Below are 17,232 nucleotides of genomic sequence, written 5' to 3' on the forward strand. Positions count from 1 at the left end.
AGTAATGCCACAGATAATGATATTGCCCAAGATGATTCCTCAAATGAGGGGAGTAAACATGATACTACATCATCCCCTACTGTGTCTACACCAGTTATGCCCACACAGGAGGCCCCTAGTACATCTAGTGCGCCAATACTTATTACCATGCAACAATTAACGGCTGTAATAGATAACTCTATAGCAAATCTTTTATCCAAAATGCCTACTTATCAGAGAAAGCGCGATTGCTCTGTTTTAAACACTGAAGAGCAAGAGGACGCTGATGATAATTGTTCTGTCATACCCTCACACCAATCTGAAGGGGCCATGAGGGAGGTTTTGTCTGAGGGAGAAATTTCAGATTCAGGAAAGATTTCTCATCAAGCTGAACCTGATGTTGTGACATTTAAATTTAAATTAGAACATCTCCGCGCACTGCTTAAGGAGGTATTATCTACTCTGGATGATTGTGACAATTTGGTCATTCCAGAGAAGTTATGTAAGATGGACAAGTTCCTAGAGGTTCCGGTGCCCCCCGACGCTTTTCCTATACCCAAGCGGGTGGCGGACATAGTAAATAAAGAGTGGGAAAGGCCCGGCATACCTTTTGTCCCCCCCCTATATTTAAGAAATTATTTCCTATAGTCGACCCCAGAAAGGACTTATGGCAGACAGTCCCCAAGGTCGAGGGGGCGGTTTCTACTCTAAACAAACGCACTACTATTCCTATCGAAGATAGTTGTGCTTTCAAAGATCCTATGGATAAAAAATTAGAGGGTTTGCTTAAAAAGATTTTTGTTCAGCAAGGTTACCTTCTACAACCAATTTCATGCATTGTTCCTGTCACTACGGCAGCGTGTTTCTGGTTCGAGGAACTAGAAAAGTCGCTCAATAAAGAATCTTCGTATGAGGAGGTTATGGACAGAGTTCAAGCACTTAAATTGGCTAACTCTTTTATTTTAGATGCCGCTTTGCAATTAGCTAGATTAGCGGCGAAAAATTCAGGGTTTGCTATCGTGGCACGCAGAGCGCTTTGGCTAAAGTCTTGGTCAGCGGATGTGTCTTCCAAGACAAAATTGCTTAACATTCCTTTCAAGGGTAAAACATTATTTGGACCTGATTTGAAAGAGATTATTTCAGACATCACTGGGGGAAAGGGCCACGCCCTCCCACAGGATAGGTCTTTTAAGGCTAAAAATAAGCCTAATTTTCATCCCTTTCGCAGAAACGGACCAGCCTCTAATTCTACATCCTCTAAGCAAGAGGGTAATACTTCACAACCCAAACCAGCCTGGAAACCAATGCAAGGCTGGAACAAGGGTAAGCAGGCCAAGAAGCCTACCACTGCTACCAAAACAGCATGAAGGGATAGCCCCCGATCCGGGACCGGATCTGGTGGGGGGCAGACTTTCTCTCTTTGCTCAGGCTTGGGCAAGAGATGTTCAGGATCCTTGGGCGCTAGAAATAGTTTCTCAAGGTTATCTCCTGGAATTCAAGGAACTACCCCCAAGGGGAAGGTTCCACAGGTCTCAATTATCTTCAAACCAAATAAAAAGACAGGCATTCTTACATTGTGTAGAAGACCTGTTAAAGATGGGAGTGATTCATCCAGATCCAATAAGAGAACAAGGGATGGGTTTTTATTCCAACCTGTTCATAGTTCCCAAAAAAGAGGGAACATTCAGACCAATTTTGGATCTCAAGATCCTAAACAAATTTCTCAGGGTACCATCGTTCAAAATGGAAACTATTCGAACGATCCTACCTACTATCCAGGAAAATCAATTTATGACTACCGTGGATTTAAAGGATGCGTACCTACATATTCCTATCCACAAGGAACATCATCAGTTCCTAAGGTTCGCTTTTCTGGACAAGCATTACCAGTTTGTGGCACTTCCATTCGGATTAGCCACTGCTCCAAGGATTTTCACAAAGGTACTAGGGTCCCTTCTAGCGGTTCTAAGACCAAGGGGCATTGCAGTAGTACCTTACTTGGACGACATCCTGATTCAAGCGTCGTCTCTGTCAAAAGCAAAGGCTCATACGGACATCGTCCTAGCCTTTCTCAGATCTCACGGATGGAAGGTGAACAAAGAAAAAAGTTCTCTGTCCTCGTCAACAAGAGTTCCCTTCTTGGGAACAATAATAGATTCCTTAGAAATGAGGATTTTTCTGACAGAGGTCAGAAAATCAAAAATTCTAAGCTCTTGTCAAGTTCTTCATTCTGTTCTTCGTCCTTCCATAGCGCAGTGCATGGAAGTAATAGGATTGATGGTTGCAACAATGGACATAGTTCCTTTTGCACGAATTCATCTAAGACCATTACAACTGTGCATGCTCAGACAGTGGAATGGGGATTATACAGACTTGTCTCCGACAATTCAAGTAGATCAAAAGACCAGAGATTCACTCCGTTGGTGGCTGACCCTGGACAATCTGTCACAGGGAATGAGCTTCCGCAGACCAGAGTGGGTCATTGTCACGACCGACGCCAGCCTGGTGGGCTGGGGCGCGGTCTGGGAACCCCTGAAAGCTCAGGGTCTATGGTCTCGGGAAGAATCTCTTCTCCCGATAAACATTCTGGAACTGAGAGCGATATTCAATGCTCTCAAAGCTTGGCCTCAACTAGCAAAGGCCAAATTTATAAGGTTTCAATCAGACAACATGACGACTGTTGCATATATCAATCATCAGGGGGGAACAAGGAGTTCCCTGGCGATGGAAGAAGTGACCAAAATAATTCAATGGGCGGAGGATCACTCCTGCCACTTGTCTGCGATCCACATCCCAGGAGTGGAAAATTGGGAAGCGGATTTTCTGAGTCGTCAGACATTCCATCCGGGGGAGTGGGAACTCCATCCGGAAATCTTTGCCCAAATAACTCAATTATGGGGCATTCCAGACATGGATCTGATGGCGTCTCGTCAGAACTTCAAGGTTCCTTGCTACGGGTCCAGATCCAGGGATCCCAAGGCGACTCTAGTAGATGCACTAGTAGCACCTTGGACCTTCAACCTAGCTTATGTATTCCCACCGTTTCCTCTCATTCCCAGGCTGGTAGCCAGGATCAATCAGGAGAGGGCTTCGGTGATCTTGATAGCTCCTGCGTGGCCACGCAGGACTTGGTATGCAGACCTGGTGAATATGTCATCGGCTCCACCATGGAAGCTACCTTTGAGACAGGACCTTCTTGTTCAAGGTCCATTCGAACATCCGAATCTGGTTTCCCTCCAGCTGACGTCTTGGAGATTGAACGCTTGATTTTATCAAAGCGTGGATTTTCAGATTCTGTAATAGATACTCTGATTCAAGCTAGAAAGCCTGTAACTAGAAAAATTTACCATAAAATATGGAAAAAATATATCTGTTGGTGTGAATCCAAAGGATTGCCATGGAACAAGATAAAGATTCCTAAGATTCTATCCTTTCTACAAGAAGGTTTGGAGAAAGGATTATCTGCAAGTTCTCTAAAGGGACAGATTTCTGCTTTATCTGTCTTACTACACAAACGACTGGCAGCTATGCCAGATGTTCAAGCATTTGTTCAGGCTCTGGTTAGGATCAAGCCTGTTTACAGACCTTTGACTCCTCCCTGGAGTTTAAATCTAGTTCTTTCAGTTCTTCAAGGGGTTCTGTTTGAACCCTTACATTCTGTAGATATTAAGTTACTATCTTGGAAAGTTTTGTTTTTGGTTGCAATCTCTTCTGCTAGAAGAGTTTCAGAGTTATCTGCTCTGCAGTGTTCTCCTCCTTATCTGGTGTTCCATGCAGATAAGGTGGTTTTGCGTACTAAGCCTGGTTTTCTTCCTAAAGTTGTTTCTAACAAAAATATTAACCAGGAGATAGTTGTACCTTCTTTGTGTCCGAATCCAGTTTCAAAGAAGGAGCGTTTGTTACACAATTTGGACGTTGTCCGTGCTCTAAAATTCTATTTAGGCTACTAAAGATTTCAGACAAACATCATCCTTGTTTGTTGTTTATTCTGGTAAAAGGAGAGGTCAAAAAGCGACTTCCACCTCTCTTTCCTTTTGGCTTAAAAACATTATCCGTTTGGCTTATGAGACTGCCGGACGGCAGCCTCCTGAACGAATCACAGCTCACTCCACTAGGGCTGTGGCTTCCACATGGGCCTTCAAGAACGAGGCTTCTGTTGATCAGATATGTAAGGCAGCGACTTGGTCTTCACTGCACACTTTTGCCAAATTTTACAAATTTGATACTTTTGCTTCTTCGGAGGCTATTTTTGGGAGAAAGGTTTTGCAAGCTGTGGTGCCTTCCGTTTAGGTGACCTGATTTGCTCCCTCCCTTCATCCGTGTCCTAAAGCTTTGGTATTGGTTCCCACAAGTAAGGATGACGCCGTGGACCGGACACACCAATGTTGGAGAAAACAGAATTTATGCTTACCTGATAAATTACTTCTCCAACGGTGTGTCCGGTCCACGGCCCGCCCTGGTTTTTTTAATCAGGTCTGATGAATTATTTTCTCTAACTACAGTCACCACGGTATCATATGATTTCTCCTATATATATTTCCTCCTGTCCGTCTGTCGAATGACTGGGGTGGGAGGAGCCTAGGAGGGATCATGTGACCAGCTTTGCTGGGACTCTTTGCCATTTCCTGTTGGGGAAGAGAATATCCCACAAGTAAGGATGACGCCGTGGACCGGACACACCGTTGGAGAAAGTAATTTATCAGGTACGCATAAATTCTGTTTTTTTTCTAGAGATGGAAAACACTAGAAAATGCTGCTGATACCGGATTAATGTAAGTTAAGCCTGAATACAGTGATTTAATAACGACTGGTATCATGCTTACTCCCAGGGGTAATACCCTTATGATATTGCAATATAAACGTTTGCTGGCATGTTTAATCGTTTTTATATATGCATTGGTGATAAAACTTTATTGGGGCCTAGTTTTTTCCACATGGCTGGCTTAAATTTTGACTAGAAACAGTTTTACTGAGGCTTTCCACTGTTATAGTATAAAAGTTACAGTTGGTGCAGTTAAAATTACAAACAGTGACATCCAGCTTCCCTCAAATGCCCTCTGAATGCTATAGGACATCTCTAAAGGGCTCAAAGGCTTTCCAAAGTCGTTTATTGGGGAAGGTAGGACCACAGCTTGCTGTGGCAGTTGGTTGTGACTGTAAAAAAAAAAAAAAAAAAAAAAAAAAGTCTATTTGGTTTTTTTGATCCGTTTTTTTAACTAAGGGGTTAATCATCCATTTGCAAGTGGATGCAATGCTCTGTTAGCCTATTACATACACTGTAAACATTTCGTTTGATTTACTGCATTTTTTCACTGTTTTTCAAATTCTGACAAAATTTGTTTCTCTTAAAGGCACAGTACCGTTTTTTATATTTGCTTGTTAACTTGATTTAAAGTGTTTTCCAATCTTGCTAGTCTCATTGCTAGTCTGTATAAACATGTCTGACATAGAAGAAACTCCTTGTTCATTATGTTTAAAAGCCATGGTGGAACCCCTTCTTAGAATGTGTACCAAATGTACTGATTTCATTTTATGCAATAAAGATCATATTCTGTTTTTAAAAAAATTATCACCAGAGGAATCTGATGAGGGGAAAGTTATGCCGACTAACTCTCCCCACGTGTCAGACCCTTTGACTCCCGCCCAAGGGACTCACGCTCAAATGGCGCCAAGTACATCTAGGGCGCCCATAGCGTTTACTTTACAAGACATGGCGGCAGTCATGGATAATACACTGTCAGCGGTATTAGCCAGACTACCTGAACTTAGAGGTTAGCGAGATAGCTCTGGGGTGAGACAAAATGCAGAGCATACTGACGCTTTAAGAACCATGTCTGATACTGCCTCACAATATGCAGAAGCTGAGGAAGGAGAGCTTCAGTCAGTGGGTGATGTTAATGACTCAGGAAAGATACCTGATTCTAATATTTCTACATTTAAATTTAAGCTTGAACACCTCCGCGTGTTACTTAGGGAGGTTTTAGCTGCTCTGAATGACTGTGATACCATTGCAGTGCCAGAGAAATTTTGTAGACTGGATAAATGCTTTGCAGTGCCGGTGTGTACTGATGTTTTTCCAATACCTAAAAGGTTTACAGAAATTATTAATAAGGAATGGGATAGACCAGGTGTGCCGTTCTCTTCCCCTCCTATTTTTAGAAAAATGTTTTCCAATAGACGCCACCACACGGGACTTATGGCAGACAGTCCCTAAGGTGGAGGGAGCAGTTTTTACTCTAGCAAAGCGTACTACTATCCCTGTCGAGGACAGTTGTGCTTTTTTAGAGCCAATGGATTAAAAATTAGAAGGTTACCTTAAGAAAATATTTATTCAACAAGGTTTTATCCTACAGCCCATTGCATGCATTGCCCCTGTCACTGCTGCTGCGGCGTACTGGTTTGAGTCTCTGGAAGAGGCTTTACAGGTAGAGACTCCATTGGATGACATACTTGGCAAACTTAGAGCACTTAAGCTAGCCAATTATTTTATTTCGGATGCCATTGTTCATTTGAATAAACTAACGGCTAAGAATTCTGGTTTTGCTATACAGGCGCGCAGAGCGCTATGGCTTAAATCATGGTCAGCTGACGTGACTTTAAAATCTAAGCTACTTAACATTCCCTTCAAGGGGCAGACCCTATTCGGGCCTGGTTTGAAGGAGATTATTGCTGATATCACGGGAGGAAAAGGTTGTGCCCTTCCTCAGGACAGGTCCAAATCTAGGGCCAAACAGTCTAATTTTCGTGCCTTTCCAAACTTCAAGGCAGGTGCGGCATCAACTTCCTCTAATAATAAACAAGAGGGAACTTTTGCTCAATCCAAGACGGTCTGGAGACCAAACCAGACCTGGAAAAAAAGTAAGCAGGTCAAAAAGCCTGCTGCTGCCTCTAAGACAGCATGAAGGAACGACCCCCTATCCGGTAACGTATCTAGTAGGGGGCAGACTTTCACTCTTCGCCCAGGCGTGGGCAAGAGATGTTCAGGATCCCTGGGCATTGGAAATTATATCCCAGGGATATCTTCTGGACTTCAAAGCTTCCCCCCCAAAAGGGAGATTTCACCTTTCACAATTATCTGCAAACCAGATAAAGAGTGAGGCATTCTTACACTGTGTACGAGACCTCCTAGTTATGGGAGTGATCCATCCAGTTCCAAAGGAGGAACAGGAACAGGGTTTTTACTCAAATCTGTTTGTGGTTCCCAAAAAAGAGGGAACCTTCAGACCGATTTTGGATCTAAAGATCTTAAACAAATTCCTCAAAGTTCCGTCGTTCAAGATGGAAACTATTCGTACCATCCTACCACTGATCCAGGAGGGTCAATATATGACTACAGTGGATCTAAAGGATGCTTATCTTCACATTCCGATACACAAAGATCATCATCGGTTTCTCAGGTTTGCCTTTCAAGACAGGCATTACCAGTTGTAGCTCTTCCCTTTGGATTAGCTACAGCCCCAAGAATCTTTACAAAGGTTCTAGGGTCGCTTTTGGCGGTCCTAAGGCCGCGGGGCATAGCAGTAGCCCCTTATTTAGACGACATCCTGATACAGGCGTCAAACTTCCAAATTGTCAAGTCTCATACGGACGTAGTACTGGCATTTCTGAGGTCGCATGGGTGGAAAGTGAACGAGGAAAAGTGTTCTCTATCCCCACTCACAAGAGTTTCCTTTCTAGGGACTCTGATAGATTCTGTAGAAATGAAAATTTACCTTGACGGAGTCCAGGTTATCAAAGCTTCTAAATTCCTGTCGGGTTCTTCATTCCATTCCGCGCCCTTTGGTGGCTCAGTGTATGGAAGTAATTGGCTTAATGATAGCGGCAATGGACATAGTGCCGTTTGCACACTTACATCTCAGACCGCTGCAACTATGCCGGCTCAGTCAGTGGAGCGGGGATTACACAGATTTGGCCCCTCAACTGAATCTGGACCAAGAGACCAGGGATCCTCTTCCCTGGTGGCTATCTCGGGTCCATCTGTCCAAAGGTATGACCTTCGCAGGCCAGATTGGACTATTGGAACAACAAATGCCAGCCTTCTAGGTTGGGGTGCAGTCTGGAACTCCCTGAAGGCTCAGGGATCGTGGACTCAGGAGGAGTCTCTCCTTCCAATAAATATTCTGGAACTAAGAGCGATATTCAAGGCTCTTCAGGTTTGGCCTCAGTTAGCAACTCTGAGGTACATCAGATTTCAGTCGGTCAACATCACGACTGTAGCTTACATCAACCATCGAGGGGGAACAAAAAGTTCCCTAGAGATGTTAGAAGTTTCAAAAATAATTCACTGGGCAGAGATTCACTCTTGCCACCTATCAGCTATCCATATCCCAGGTGTAGAGCACTGGGAGGCGTATTTTCTAAGTCGTCAGACTTTTCATCCGGGAGAGTGGGAACTCCATCCGGAGGTATTTGCACAACTGATTCTCCGTTGGGGCAAACCAGAACTGGATCTCATGGCGTCTCGCCAGAACGCCAAGCTTCCGTGTTACGGATCCAGGTCCAGGGATCCCAAGGCGACACTGATAGATACTCTAGCAGCGCCCTGGTCTTTCAACCTGGCTTATGTGTTTCCACCGTTTCCTCTGCTCCCTCGACTGATTGCCAAGATCAAGCAGGAGAGAGCATCAGTGATTCTGATAGCACCTGCATGGCCACGCAGGACCTGGTATGCAGATCTAGTGGACATGTCATCCTTTCCACCATGGTCTCTGCCTCTGAGACAGGACCTTCTACTTCAGGGTCCTTTCAACCATCCAAATCTAATTTCTCTGAGGCTGACTGCCTGGAGATTGAATGCTTGATTGTATCAAAGCGTGGCTTCTCCGAGTCAGTTATTGATACCTTAATACAGGCACGAAAGCCTGTCACCAGGAAAATTTACCATAAGGTATGGCATAGATATCTTTATTGGTGTGAATCCAAGGGTTACTCATGGAGTAAGGTCAGGATTCCTAGGATTTTATCTTTTCTCCAAGAAGGTTTGGAAAAAGGATTGTCAGCTAGTTTCTTAAAGGGACAGATTTTTGCTCTGTCTATTCTTTTGCACTAGCGTCTGGCAGATGTTCCAGACGTTCAGGCATTTTGTCAGGCTTTAGTTTGAATCAAGCCTGTGTTTAAACCTGTTGCTCCACCATGGAGCTTAAACTTGGTTCTTAAGGTTCTTCAAGGAGTTCCGTTTGAACCTCTTCATTCCATAGATATCAAACTTTTATCTTGGAAAGTTCTTTTTTTTTTTTTTTTTGGTAGCTATTTCCTCGGCTCGTAGAGTCTCTGAGCTATCTGCCTTACAATGTGATTCTCCTTATCTGATTTTTCATACGGATAAGGTAGTCCTGCGTACCAAACCTGGGTTCTTATCTAAGGTGGTATCTAACAAGAATATCAATCAAGAGATTGTGGTTCCATCCTTGTGTTACACAATCTGGACGTGGTCTGTGCTTTAAAGTTTTACTTACAAGCTACTAAAGATTTTCGTCAAACATCTGCTTTGTTTGTTGTCTACTCTGGACAGAGGAGAGGTCAAAAGGCTTTGGCAACCTCTTTTTCTTTTTGGCTAAGAAGCTTAATCTGCTTAGCCTATGAGACTGCTGGACAGCAGCCTCCTGAAAGGATTACAGCTCATTCCACTAGAGCTGTGGCTTCCACTTGGGCCTTTAAAAATGAGGCTTCTGTTGAACAGATTTGCAAGGCGGCGACTTGGTCTTCGCTTCATACTTTTTCAAAATGTTACAAATTTGATACTTTTGCTTCTTCGGAGGCTATATTTGGGAGAAAGGTTTTACAGGCAGTGGTTCCTGCCTTGTCCCTCCCTTTATCCGTGTACTTTAGCTTTGGTATTGGTATCCCACAAGTAATGGATGATCCGTGGACTGGATACACCTTACAAGAGAAAACACAATTTATGCTTACCTGATAAATTTATTTCTCTTGTGGTGTATCCAGTCCACGGCCCGCCCTGTCATTTTAAGGCAGGTAATTTTTAAATTTAAACTACAGTAACCACTACACCCTATGGTTCCTCCTTTCTCGGCTTGTTTTCGGTCGAATGACTGGCTATGACAGTTAGGGGAGGAGCTATATTACAGCTCTGCTGTGGGTGTCCTCTTGCAACTTCCTGTTGGGAATGAGAATATCCCACAAGTAATGGATGATCCGTGGACTGGATACACCACAAGAGAAATAAATTTATCAGGTAAGCATAAATTGTGTTTTCTGCCTAATACAACAACCTATAGACTTTGTCTTATCTAATTGCTTATCTCTACATTGCTTTATCCTATAAATAAAACCATCTCCTTTATTTCCTAAAACCTTGTACCTGTTTAATTATGCCTAAAAGGAAAAACTCCCGCAGACAAAACACAACATTAACCCCAGAACCTGACACCTCTGCACAACAGCTCCTTACTCCTGAACCTGCTCCCTTGCAGAGTATGACAATTATTCAGGTGTTCCCTAATTCTTGACCTAACCTCCCTTGTGGTAAGTCCCACGTACTGTTTTTTACATTGCACACAGGTGATCAAATATACAATGTAATTCATGGAACAGTTGACACATTGTAATGTCTTGTATTTCTTCCTAGTCACACAGGAAGAGAATTTGTCAGTTATGATGATATGCTCACAAGCTTTACATTTTTTGCTTCCACACCTGAAGGTGCCCTTATGCACAAGTCAAGAGCTACCTTCTCTCATTCCCACAGATGGCAATTGTGTTGGTGACAAGATGTTACCAATTGTTACACCTCGCCTATATGAGAACCTACATTCCTGCTCAATATAGGGTTTCAACTTCTTGTCAGCTAAGAGGATCGGCAAATGTTTCCTCACTATCTTACACACACTGCTGTATTGATTGCTGTAGTTTGTTACGAAAGTGGTTTTGTTTATTTCATTCACCTGTCCATCTTTACATTTATCAAGTAAGAGGCTACTTCTAGTACAGTGATCTGCCTGATTTTTTGCCCTTTTTATCACTCTGTTAGAGTATCCTCTCTCTTTTAGGTGATCTTTCAAAATCTCACTTTCTCTTCGATATATAGCAGGGTCACTACAGTTCCTCTTGATACAGAGGAATTGACCCTTCGCTATAGCAAAGGGAACATGAGTGGGATGGTTACCCACTGAATGCAGGAGAGTATTTTTAGAGATAGGTTTCCTATACAGCCGGCTTTCAATCGCACTATCCTCACTGCCTACCAGAGTGACATCCAGGTAGTTTATCCTACTCTCGTTAAATTCCATTGTAAACTTCAGGTTGACATTGTTGATATTTAAATATTCAACAAAAGATATTGCTTCCTCTCTGCTGCCTGACCAAACAAAGATCAAGTCATCTATAAAGCATCTATACATCTTAATCTTATCCCTGAAGGGATTTCCACCCCCAAAGATGTGATCGGCCTCCCACCAACCTAAAAATAGGTTGGCGTAGGAGGGGGCAAATTTTGCCCCCATTGCCGTACCACATCTCTGGGGGTAGAAAACCCCCTCAAAGGAGAAGAAATTATGTTCAAGGAGGAAACATACTACCATGAGTATGTATTCTCGTTGCTCAGATGAATAATCAATCTTACGTAGAAACACATCAATTGCCGTAATCCCATGGTCATGTGGTATTGTTGAATACAACGATACCACGTCAACCGTCAGCCAACTATAATCAGGTTTCCATTCCACCTCTTCAAGAATGTTAAGGAGGTGTTTAGTATCCTGTAGGTGGCTCCATAAACCTTTAACCAAGGGTTGTATTATGGAGTCCACCCACTCTGACAGGGGTTCCAGGATTGACCCGATTCCTGAGACTATCGGTCTTCCCTTGATATCATCTAAAGATTTATGTACCTTGGGTAGATGGTGGAAGAGGTGAATCTTGGGTGCTTAACTAGAAAAAACTGCGCTGTTTTTTCGGTCAATAAAGCCTTTCTCCAACCCCTCATCCACCATCGACCCTATTTGTTGCACAAACATCCCTGTTGGATCACTAGATAGTCTGAGATACGTTTCATCATCCTCAAGCTGTCTGAGGGCCTCAGCAATGTATACATCCCTGTATAACACCACTGTGCTGCCCCCTTTGTCAGATTTTTTGTAAACCAAATCTTTCCTATTTTTTAGTCTAGTTGTAGTACTTTGTATGGCCTTACTGTTACACATATGTATATTCTTTTTATTATTTAAAATAGTATTTCTATTAAGATCATCCAGCTCTCTTTCTATAGTTTTATGAAAGAGCTTGAGTACTTTACCTCTACTATGTAGTGGATAGAAAGACGACTTAGCAGTGAAGGTGCATGTGATTTTATTTTTACCACTCAAACCTAAATCATCATCCTCACAAATTGTGTCTGGACTCTGACATTCCAGATCTCTCAAATCTTGTAGACAGCATAAATCATCAAACTTTAGCCCATCAGGGTTCTCTGATATAGACATATGAGCAGCTGGTATTACAAATTCCTCTCTATCTGGGTCACTAACTGTTGCTTCTGTAGAGAAATGTCTCTTTAGGGTAAGAGCCCTAACAAACCTGTTTAGGTCAATTAGTGTATCAAAGACATTAAAGTCCCTTTCTGGGACAAACCCAAGACCCAAATTAAGAATTTTATATTCATCTTTTGTAAATTCAATGTCAGTCAGATTAATCACACTACCTACTACCGTGACTCTATTACCTGAAGGGGTTATTATAATTTCTGGGGTACTATTTATTTTGGGGTTCTTAGATGATATCTCGAACCTCCCATCTTGTCCTTCTGCTCGTTTCTTGACCCCCACCCTTCGTTTCTTTCTTGGCTTAACTGAAAAACCTGCTTCATAGAATCTACCTCCTCTTCATCCTGCGATAACCTGCTAATATTTGCTCTATTTTGCAACATATACTTGTTGGCTGGGTGCTGATGTCGTCTCCTACCTCTTCCCCTAGAGGGAGTTCTAAAATTACCCCCTCTCGATCCCTGCTCATACTCCTGTTGCTTTGTTTTTTTAGGTAACCCTTTGGGACCCTTCAGCATGGCGTAGTGATTGGCCTCTAACTCCCCAGCCTCCACCTCTATTCTTAAGTATGGACCCTCTGGTCCTCTTCTCTCTTGGAATAGGTAGAGAACTTTCACTCTTAGACATCTCGGTGTATTCTCCAGCCTCATCTTCACCAGACTCGACCTCCGTGTCAGAAAAAGTCACACTTTTATGTCCATCAAATGGAGATGCTTGTCGATAGGCCTCTCTTTCATTGCCTCTGTACTCATATGGTCTCCTTCCTCTCCTGCCTCTGTTTCCTCTGCCCCTTGACTTATTGAAAGTTCTTCATTGTTGGACCCGTTCTTTCTTTTTCCAAACAAACGCCTGGTTGTTCTTATAATCTTCCGAATCCCTTATATACTCGTTGTGCTTGACTTTAATGATCTCAGACTTTACTTCCTCGACTGTGGTCTTTAGAATAACATCCAATTCTGTATATGATGGATCTGTTGTATATGTGTCCAGATTTACTTGTAATTCAACAATTTTATCTCTAGTCAATGCAAGTTCTTTAGTCTTGTGCTTTATGATCATGGTAAGAAGTCTTATTGAGCATTCTTGTAGAACATTGTTCCACTCACTTACAAAGTCCACATCGTTTACCTCAAATGTTGGATACTTATTAAGTCTCAGGCCCGGGGGACTATTTTCAAATTATGATACCTCTCTAGAGTCCACTTATCCAGCTTCAGCCGTGTTTCTTTAATTTGTAGTTTCTCTAGCTCATAGAATAGATCCCCCAAGGCCAAGTTGGTCCTACTTCCTGAAAAAATAGTCTCAAATTCAGCACTATTTTGCTCCATATCAAATGATTGGTTTAAAGAGTAAAATTGTTGTGCATTCACATTTCGTTCCATTGTAATTATTGGAATAGATAAATTGTTTTAAGGACACAACCTCTTTATGGAAGTCCTTGTAGTTAGGAAATCAGTAGTGACCAGGGAGTACTAAATTCATAAGGACAGAATCAGCCTTATAATACTGTTATATATTAGTCCTATTATCGTACTCCCCAGTAGCTGTTTGGTAATAATTGTATGGCATTAATTAGTACATATTCAATTGCTCATATAATATTTAGCGTTTCACTCTAAATCCAGCTCTCCTGGCTCTGCATAAAGTACATCCGGTCCTCCGGTACTAGAGCAAGTACTTATGCTTGGATCTCCTGAAAACAAATACTCCAAAGGTGCCCTATGGGTATCCTTAATGAATGCCACACTTCCAAACTCAAAAAAACCCAGGCCAGCACCATATCGACAGTAATAAAAGGAGCAACTTTATTTGATGAATTAAAATATTGAGACAACACCAGAAAACATACATAGCAAACAGCTACTAAGTGTTAAAAGTGAAAAAGGCTACAACCTCGGCCCGATGACGTCACTGACGCGTTTCAGGTGTTACCCATAGTCATAGTTACCGTCATGGGGTCTAGCTATTCTTAAATAGGTATAGATACAGGTGTAAGCCCTTAAGTATAATACTACATGTCAAAACATTTTTAACACTTAGTGGTCACGAATTTAATGAACAATTTACTGATATCCCTAACTGCTTAATACATAACAATAAAATATACTCTCCTAAAAATAAGAACTTGCTATAGTGTTGCAATACATCGGTAATATGTTTCTCTCTAAATAGCACTTCAAATGCACAATCATAGCTAGTTCTATTACACAATGTAAATACACTTCGATCAGATAATTGCTGGCTGACAATGCAGGGTATGCATTCACTAATATGAAGAGATATGAGTAAGAGATATATGCAGAAATAATAATGATGTTCGTGTGCAAAAAATGTGACACAGCAATCAAACACCAGAATATCAGCACAATAATAAAAATCGGTGTAATGTCAAAAAGTAATAACGAGTATTAGAGCAGTCTGGCAGCTATCACCTTGTCAAAGAGAAATACAAGGGGAGGACCAGATCTCAAGATGAGAAGACATTTACTTGCTGTAGCCAATATCCCTTTTAGTTAAATCCCTTGCTGAAAGTCCAGTAGGTAATATTATTATTATGTGAGTTCCACTGTTGGTTCACCTCCCAAGCCTCCTTTGTCATTTCAGTGCTGAAGGTACTCACAAAATCCTTAGGGTTATCAGGTGTTGCGAACAGCCAATCAGAACTCCAGAACACAGTGCTGGTGCTCTGTCAAAAATAGCTACCTCATTGAGATTAGCTACCTGCATCTGCGCATGCTCACAATTACGTAATCACACTTCACATGTTTGAAAAGAATGTATGGAATGTAAATATGTAATGACCAGCGTGCACAGATGCAGTTAGCAAATCTCGACAAGGGAACTGATCTGTTGCTTCCATTCCATTGTTAAAGCTGCCACAGACATGCGTGAATGCGCAGTTCAAGTTGTTAGCAGATTTAGTTCTTTCTGAATGCACAACCTTTTTCACCGGTAGCCGTACTCTATGTTGTACAGTTAATAAATTGCTACCAGCCAAAAAGGTTGTGCATTTCAGTAAGAATAATAGGAAAGTCGAAATTTGCTACCAACTTTAACTGTGCATGTACGCATGCCCGTGGGTGATTTAACAATGGAATGGAAGCAGCAGATCAGTTCCATCATTGAGATTTGATACCTGCATCTGCGCATGCTGGTCATTACATAATCGCATCCCTAACATTCCTTCCAAAATATTTGCAGTGCGATTACATAATTCTGAGCATGCTCATGTTGAGATAGCTAATCTCTACAATGTAGCTATGTTCTACAGAACACCGGTGTTACAGGGGACAGCAATAAGGCAGCTAACACAGAATCACAAAAGAGAAATACGATCGGGTTGATTGACATCTCCTGCTAGCGGCCAATCTGCGGGGGGCGGCATTGCACCAGCAGTTCACAAGAACTGCTTGTGCAATTGTAAATGCCAACAGCGTATGCTGTCTGCATTTATCAATGTGCGGCGGACATGATACGCTACATTGTATCATGTCCGCTCGCATTATGATAAATTGGCCCCAAAATGGTGACACGCCAACACAGCTTACATGTTTCAGAAATAAGCTGTGATCATAGCTGCTGCCCTGACTTTACACTTTCTATTACCTTTGGTTATTTATGATTTTTACTGTTAAAATTATTAATATGTGGGATTTTGTTTTTCAGTAAAACCTCAGATTTTAGAGCCTGTAAAACCAATTCTCTGTGACTCTGGGGAGATTCTGTATCGCTTGAAGCTACAGAGGTTTTATCCTAAAGCTATAAACATCATCTGGACAAGTGGAGCTGGAGATTTACATAAAACAAAATCAACTGAAATATTTACACAAAACCCTGATACAACGTTTAATGTTTGTTCTGAAGTCAGAATTCCAGGAGATCACTTCAGAGAAAAATCATTTTCTGTGCATGTGACTTGGGAACATAAATCCCTGGATAAACCTGAGACCAAGAAACTAAGTACAAAATATTCAGGTGAGATGGTTGTGATACTGTGTATAGTGAGTCTGATGTACTTGTTTGTACAGGGGACAGAGACATTAAAATGTATCAGTAAAGCCTCAGATAATTTCACTACATTATTTCCTTTTTTATTTTTGCTTCAATATTCAGGTATTTGTTTATCCTTTTATTTCTACTTACTTGACATAGCTACATTATTTACACTGTATTAGAAATGTAGTACATTCCATATTTTTTTTTTTATATACATACAGTGTGTATATATATATATATATATATATATATATTTTTTTTTAAAGCTATGACCCTGGTGTGGTGTATGCAGAGCTTACTGGGTTGTTAGCCTGGTGTTGTCAAAAAAACATAAATTTGAACAAAGTTTAGTTGCTGAGTAAGTTACAGACCAGCCTGAAAATAACAGTAGTGTCCCTTTAACATTATAATATATTAAAAGTTTTATTAGTAAATACAAAACAACTAGCCAGGACAGCCAATCAAAAGCCATGCTGCCTACCCTTTTAAGAAATAATAAAATAGCAACCTTCTGTTCAAGATTCTATTTAAAGGGACAGTCTACTCCAGAAATTGTATTGTTTAAAAAGATATATAATTCATTTATTACTCATTCCCCAGTTTTTCATAACTAATACATCACCTCTCTGATTACCTTGTATCTAATCCTCTGCAGACTGCCCCCTTATTACAGTTCTTTTGACAGACTTGCATTTTTACTAATCAGTGCCCTCTCTTAAGTAAGTCTACGGGCGTGAGCACAATATTATCTATATGGCAC

General features: G+C 41.5%; 1 gene segment (V, D, J or C); it reads left to right on the plus strand.

The window, feature by feature from the left end:
• Positions 1–17,232, plus strand: part of LOC128641809 (Ig gamma-3 chain C region-like) — a 168,721-nt gene that overhangs the window by 60,958 nt on the left and 90,531 nt on the right. Inside the window, 1 exon segment of the C gene segment in view lies at positions 16,143–16,451. Within this exon segment, the coding sequence occupies positions 16,143–16,451 (309 nt within the window).

Source organism: Bombina bombina, chromosome 11, assembly GCF_027579735.1.
Source record: "Bombina bombina isolate aBomBom1 chromosome 11, aBomBom1.pri, whole genome shotgun sequence".
Taxonomy (NCBI): domain Eukaryota; kingdom Metazoa; phylum Chordata; class Amphibia; order Anura; family Bombinatoridae; genus Bombina; species Bombina bombina.